General features: G+C 37.1%; 1 protein-coding gene across 2 annotated transcripts; it reads right to left on the bottom strand.

The window, feature by feature from the left end:
• Positions 1-440: 440 nt before the first annotated feature.
• LOC110711016 (serine/threonine-protein kinase D6PKL1-like) lies at positions 441-6,818 on the bottom strand. Of its 2 annotated transcripts, XR_002509248.1 has the most exons (4): positions 6,490-6,818; positions 4,618-5,714; positions 623-1,572; positions 441-525 (listed from the first exon to the last, which is right to left on the bottom strand). XR_002509248.1 is itself a non-coding variant. In XM_021889381.1 (3 exons), exons 2-3 carry the CDS (start codon positions 5,574-5,576, stop codon positions 690-692), a joined length of 1,842 nt encoding a protein of 613 aa, XP_021745073.1. In that variant the 5' UTR covers positions 5,577-5,714; positions 6,490-6,818; the 3' UTR covers positions 443-689. The 2 variants fall into 2 exon arrangements, 1 of the variants encoding a protein (XP_021745073.1); XM_021889381.1 differs by having other exon boundaries at positions 443-1,572.
• Between the last annotated feature and the right edge of the window lie 457 nt (positions 6,819-7,275).

Genomic DNA, 7,275 nt, shown 5'->3' on the forward strand with positions numbered 1-7,275 from the left:
AAAATTTTATTGTTCGAGTTTGTGAGCATAATTGCATAAAAAGTCTCAAGCCAAAATCAAATTCCGGAAAACGCTACAATGGTAATGAAAGCGGAAATTTGCAACATGATAACTTTCTTACAAAAATTACACAAATTCATAGTATACCAAGCGGAATTTTGAAATAATAATGTTATCTGAGGTATATTAGGGTATACATCACGCCTTTCACAAGGCAACCAACTAAACCAAGACACTACGCCTTTCAAAAGGCGACCAACCATAAATTACACAGCAGATGTATTCAGACGACGAAACATGGAAGGCCTTGATAATAGAACAACATAATTTTATACGAAAAGAACCGGAATCCATATCTATTATAATGCTCGGACAACTAAGTGCAGCAAGTTTGTTCAAAATTGGAGGGGGCGGGGGAGGGAGTAAGGATCATACAACTATAGCACCAAAAAGAAAGAAATTTGATTTGAGCACTTCACTTTCACTGAAAATACATTGAACTTCTGCCACTTTAATTATGCAACCCTTCAATGTCAATGTCAAACAAACATATGATCAATATATAAACCACATGAAAAAAAGAAAAAAAAAACCTAAAGTTCATAATCTGTTGATAACATACCTGTAGTGTTTTCTGCCAACTCTACATCTCTCAATTTTTAACATCAAACAGCAATGGGCTAAATAATTTAAAAGAAATCAAATTCCAAATAATTATCGGACCCTTTCTGGTCCGGCATACCGACAGCCATAGCAGCTTTCTCGCTTGATGACGCAGGAGGAACACGAATTCGCTCATACTCCACTGGCCTTGGTATTTCTGGAGGGCTGGCACACCGGATCAAAGCCCAATTTACACCTTCAAAGAAGGGATGTTGCTTAATCTCTGTTGCTCCTCGTTTGTAGGCCAACCTATGCTGCGGTTCCTTCACTAACAAGCCTCTGATTAGATCCCTTGCCTGAAAACTGACAGCAGGTGACTCTGGGAACCGCAAAGGCTGCCCAACAACATTGAACAGGGTTGCTCGATTGCCTGATCCCTTAAATGGTGTCTTTCCAAACAAGAGTTCATACAAAAATATCCCGAAAGTCCACCAATCAACCGCGCTACCATGTCCCTCACCTTTGATGATTTCAGGAGCCAGGTACTCATGGGTCCCGACAAACGACATTGATCGGGCACTTGTGGGTTCTGCAATGAGCTCAGGTAGTGGGCTAACTTGATTGCCTACTTCGTTTTTTGTTTTGGATTTCTTCTCTTTTTTGGATTTGCTTGAAAAGAGTCGGGGAGTAAAACAAGTTGTGGGGGCAACGCAAGATGGCTGAATACAAGAGGGTTCAATGCAGGCAGGCTGTACACAATAACCAGAGCTCTTCTTTAAGCCTTCATTCTCAACGGATGCTGACTTGACAAGTGTGGGGCTGACAGCACACCGAAGTGAAAGATCAAAGTCAGAGAGCATAATATGACCATCTTCCCTCACCAGGACATTTTCCGGTTTGAGGTCACGGTAAATAATCCCAAGCATATGAAGGTATTCCATAGCTAGGAGGACTTCTGCTACATAAAACCTGTAAGTTAACATGATAATGTAGAGAATAAGCATATAGGTTAAATCAATTGTGTAGTTCAATTAGAAATCTTGAATAATTTCATATTCAAACATATACTCAATTCTCAGGCTCTCAGCATATACTCATAATGCCCTAAATTAGGGCTGAATTACTAGGATTATGGTTAAAACATAACTTCACCCATTTTCATTATAAACATGGTGATTAGAAACAGTTAAAGATGTAACAAAAAATGATGAAAATTCCAACATAGACCAGCATAGCTAATGCCTTAATGTTTACACAATCAGATTCGGACAGCAAACTACAAGAGAATGTTCTGACTAAGCATGTTTGAGAGCTGCAAATGCAATTGACATTGTATTCGAAACACAGGCTAAATGGCGTGTCATAAATCCCTACCTTCAAGTAGTAAAGCAAGTGCAATATAACATCTACAAAAATATGGGGATACCCACACTTTTTTGTTCACTAGGAACCATTTTTATTCACCGCTTTGGTACTTCAATATTCAGGAAATCATAATGTTATTATACCATTAAATTTTTTCATGTCCAACCATTCTTGTGAAGTTAGTATATTCAAACAAGAAATACATATCATCAATTCTCATCATCACATCAGAAATCTGACATAGCAGCATGATTAGCCTAATTGAGCAAACTAAACCACATTACTTCTGTAATGACCCTAAGAGCTTCTCCAGCTCAGGCTGGTTAAAGCATCTGTAACCTCAGCGATGTTTGTATGAGTGACTAATAAGCATATTGCCTCTGTTCCCACCTAAGATCAAGAAACTAGTTCATTCCCATAAAAACAAAAAAGAAAAAAAAAATGAATCCTCTAAAAGCAATAAGGAACCTAGTTCATGTTTTATTTGTGAGTACTTAATATAGCACAGCACTTGACCAAATTCAAAAGCTCATTTGTGATGACATTGGCTGATACTTATTCTACTCGGATCAAGCAAATCAAACCAAGAATATTTATATTAGACTCAGGGACCCAGCTTACATAAGGTGCCCACACACCTCACAGGATCTTGAGCTAGGCAGCTAGCTCTGCTCAAGCTCAAGCTCAAGCTTGGAGAAGATAGGGTTGAAGTGCAAAGCTTATGGGCCAAAGATAGGTCATAAAAACCATCAAATCCACAAACCAGTAGTACCCTGGTTATGCAGAATATGGGACAAGAAGTTCATCAAGAGCAAAATATTCAATCACCTATACCCATCTCTATTGATTTCTGGAGAGCTAGATGATTAGGATATCTCAATTAACAAGAAGGTTGGACCAATGTTTCTGAAAAATAAAAGTGGGTCTTGTTCTTCCAATGCCTAGAATTGTCAGTTCCATTCAGCAAACATATATTTGTTCTTGCATCATGAGATGCACCTTTTTCCTCATTGCAGATATGGAATCTATATCCCATAGAACCAACACAATATACAACAGCAAGTCCAAGCATCATTCCAGAGTAAGAACTAAGAAAAGACAAGTTCTTAAGATCCTCTACATCAATGTATTCACCTCTTCCCCACCATTACTCTTGTCATTAACCTTTTCCCAAAGTTGACCATAGGGGTTGTTTGGTTCAACAAAATCAAATGGAGTGGATTGAGAACCCATACTATGGTGGTCTGGATTGAGAACCCCATACTATGTTAAATTGGTTTGGTTTAGCTTGGAAAAAATTTGAATTTAGTTAGGGTTTGTGTCTACGGTGGAATGGATTTAGAATCTGAGGGGGTGAAGTGGGTATGAGATTGTATGAGGTTGGAGTAGAGTTAGATACTAATTGTATGAGGTTCCACAGCATAAAATGACCAACCAAACATTGGAATGGATATAACACCATTCCACCCCAACCAAACACCCCCTTAGTAGCCTGAAAATCATTATACTATCCTAGACGTACATATATGTTACCTGGATTTCTCTATCTTGATATTTAAAAGCATACATTACACCATCAACTGCTTGACTAGCACCAATACAGAATAGGTTGGGTCTTTTTTGATGTAATGAAACAATCCAGTGCAAACTACATAGACTATATGTAAGGAAGCAAACTATAATAATTTTGCATTGAAGCATAAACCCTGAATATCCTTGCATTCTGTCATAAGACGCAGCACTATCTGAAGATTGTATATTCTTCAAAAGTGGATACTAAAAGACTTTAATTTCATATACAAGAACACGTTTTTATATTTTCTAAAAGATAAATATTTATCAAAGGTAAATACTCTAATTTTGACAGCATTTGTTCATTAAGTACGAAGACATGGTATTGAGAAGAAAAAAAAAATGCCACAAATTTTGTAATGAAAGTCAAACACAACCATAGAAGGTACACTGAGAAAAAGATTAGCGTGGATTAGCCAGTTCTGGGTGGTGTAGTTTATTCATCAATGTGATTTTGAAATACTCAAATACACCTTCACCTTCCATTACAGTGAAAAGGTATCTGAATGCCCTTGTCAAAAATTCTAATATACTTGTACTTCATAAGAATTTCAATCACCACAGGATATCAGCAATCAGGAGTCACCAAGCATATAATACAGCAGCTGATCAAATCCATGACTGAACTTATAAGGCTTGGCAACATAACTTAACCCATACCAGTATTCCATGCTATAAAATTTGGGTATAACTTCTATAATTTTAAATGTCACTCTAGATGAACAAAACTTAACTTCATTGCTGCAACAACTCTAGATTCAATCAGACACATAAATTGCACACCTCTAGGTTTCTAACTTCAAAAAGATTGCATTTGATTAGGCCCTCAAGCGTGTAAAAAAGTAGTACATGCAGGGCATATTAAAAATTTAGAACAGCGCCATTGGTAAAAAAAGGAGCAGTTACACTACAGCTGACACCCAAAATCTTCCCAGTTAAAGAGAAGATGCAAATGAAAGTTGAAAAGGATAAACATTCAGCATACATGAACTAAATAAAGCTTTAAGAGATTTTCAGAAAGATAATCCATCATGCAAAAAATGACAAGCAGATAGGCAAAAGGAATAAAAATCTTACTTTACAGCTTGCTCAGTAAAATACTTCCCAGGCTGTCTCTGCCGGAGAGTATGCAAGTCACCTCCTGGGCAGAACTCCATGACTAAGCATGAAAATTTCTCTGTCTCAAAGTGAGTATAAAGAGTTGGCAGGAAGGGGTGGTCCAGGGACTGCAAGATTTCTCTCTCTGTTTGCGCCCTGAGCAACTTCTTACGACTTGCAAGAGATGCCTTGTCCATAACCTTCATTGCAAAGTAACATTTCGTACCAGTTAGCTCTGACAGATAGACACTCCCTATATCACCGCATCCCAACCTCTTCAGAAGCCTGAAGTGGTTTAATCCCAAGGCTCCATCTCGTGCACGGACAGCCTGGATGGCTTCCCACCTCAAGTCTTGTGATTTGTGCGGTTTGTTGACACTACTTAAACTGCTACAAGTACTTTCATCACTCACATCGCTGCTTGTGCTAGCTCTGTACATACTACTCTTTCCACTCTCAACAAATTCAGCCCGGCCACTAGTCTTTGCGCTACCACTTGTCTTCGCAAGACTTCCTGTGCCATCGCTAACTTTGGCAGAAGATGATCCAACTCCTTGCTCTGATGTTTTCTTCTCATCCTCAGAACCAAATTCTACCGACCCTCTAGTCCCGTTACTTTGAACGGAAGCCCCAGGTGGAACTAGCTTGTCAGCAGCCAAAGACAAACTAGAACCAAACTTATCAGCTAAACCATTGCTAGATTCCTTTTGATTAGCATGTAATAACTTCTTCTCAGCTACAACATCACTCACAACTTGCTTTGATGACAAATTTTGCATAGATGGAGGTAACCTATTTGGGGTAGCTGGTTCTGTTCTACTAGGCTTATTCGTTGGTGGCGTAGGTGAAGGCCTACGAGTATTCCCTTCAAGAGACTGAGTACCAGAGGCTTTCCTCAGCCTATCTGGAGAAGTTCTCGCACTCGGTTTTGAAGACATTTAGATAAATATACAGACAAGATAAAAAGACACAATTCTGCATACCCATCACTAAGCCAATCATTTCAATCCATCAAGCCCACCAATTGCAGTTCCATAGCCTCCCACCTCTAACTCCATAAAAATCAAGGCTTATGTCTGAAACAAGTCAACCAAAATTTTTCAGTCCAACCATATAGGTTAACTACAAAATACCTTCAGTATATGGATCAAGAAGCTACTAATTTCACAATTATCCCCTCTAACAACCCTTAAATTAACATGTATTGAATAATGAACATATACTAGTAATCTGCCAATATACTATAAATTTGAAGATCATCCTTCAAATTCTTGGTTTCCAACAGTTTCTTACAAACTAAAAGCACCCTTCACTCCTTCAATGCATACTTAAGCCAGATCAAAAATCTCAACACCCAAATAGCAAACAATAATCAAAATCAAAATTGAAACCAAACCCGAAAAAATAACACAATAATTGCATACACAGTTACCTCAACAACCAAATAAATGAGTTCATTCCCCCCAAAAGAAAGGTACATTAGCAATTGTCCAAGAGCAAGACAAATTGATCAGTCAGTATAAATGCCGGGCCAAGTAATGGCTCAAAGTGATCATAAAAGGACAATTAACAAGCAGATAAGAGCAAATTGATTGAGAAATTAAAAAAGAAAAAAATATATAAAAGTAAAGAGAGTAATCAAAATCATAAGCAAACAAAAGGGTCAATCAAAAAGCATGTATAGATCCCATCAATCACAATAGACCCACTTAAATTGATCAAATCCTTTACTGTAAAATTGGATCCAAGACCTGATAACACCCCAAAAAAATAAAAAATAAAAACCCAAAAAACAAATGACAATTAAAAAAGAAAGAAACCCCAAAAAAACCCAGATACTAAAAAACTTACCAGTGTTGCAAAGATCAAAACTTTAGGGTTTTGGGTGCAGAAAAAGGTGATTGATAAAATTGTAGAGAAAGATAAAAAGAGAATGTGAAGAAGAGGAAAGGGTGTTGTTGATTGTTGTTGGGAGAGAGTTTGGTGTTTGTGGGCAACCATCAACTCTAACTCAAAGAGATGAGAGGGTCAAAGGTAAAGTGAAGAAGGAAAAAAAAAAAAAAGAAAAAGAAAAAAAAAGAAAAAGAAAAAAAAAAAAAAGGGTTTTTTGTATCAATAATTTTCAATGTATTTTGTCCCAAACTTAAGGGTCTGAATCAACATGTGGGCCTCTAAGACCTCCAACCTGTCTCTCATGCTTTTTAGGCTTTGGTTTCCATCCTTTTTACTACCAAAATTGGTATTTGAGCTCGGGCGATTCTCCGAGTTAGCATAAATACGGACTATATTATAAGTACCCCGTAGTTATAAATACAAGTATGTATTAGAATGTTGTATAATCCTATACTTGAAGTTATGATTGAATATATTTGACAAAACATAATTTTCTTTACTATTACTATGGAGTACCTAATAATTTTGCGAAAAACAGGCCTAATATGACACAACTCATTGAATAAGTACCTACTAATGGAGGTTGCCCCAATTCATCATTTTGATCAACTTATTATGCAAATCAAATGACATTTCTGTAAATTATTACCATAGAAAATCATGCCAACATTTTTTTATTATTCACAACCAATGAGCCATGTCAAAGACTTAACATTTGCACGGCGTTAAATAACTATTTGAATC

This window comes from Chenopodium quinoa, unplaced genomic scaffold, assembly GCF_001683475.1.
Source record: "Chenopodium quinoa cultivar QQ74 unplaced genomic scaffold, ASM168347v1, whole genome shotgun sequence".
NCBI classification, from domain to species: Eukaryota; Viridiplantae; Streptophyta; class Magnoliopsida; order Caryophyllales; family Amaranthaceae; genus Chenopodium; species Chenopodium quinoa.

What these genes read in the sequence shown, in the direction of transcription:
- LOC110711016 (XM_021889381.1), bottom strand. Translation starts at nt 5,576, where the DNA reads ATGTCTTCAAAACCGAGTGCGAGAACTTCTCCAGATAGGCTGAGGAAA. An exon ending in TTTACTGAGCAAGCTGTAAA is followed by an intron (nt 1,573 to 4,617) that starts GTAAGATTTTTA and finishes GTTAACTTACAG; the next exon opens with GTTTTATGTAGCAGAAGTCC.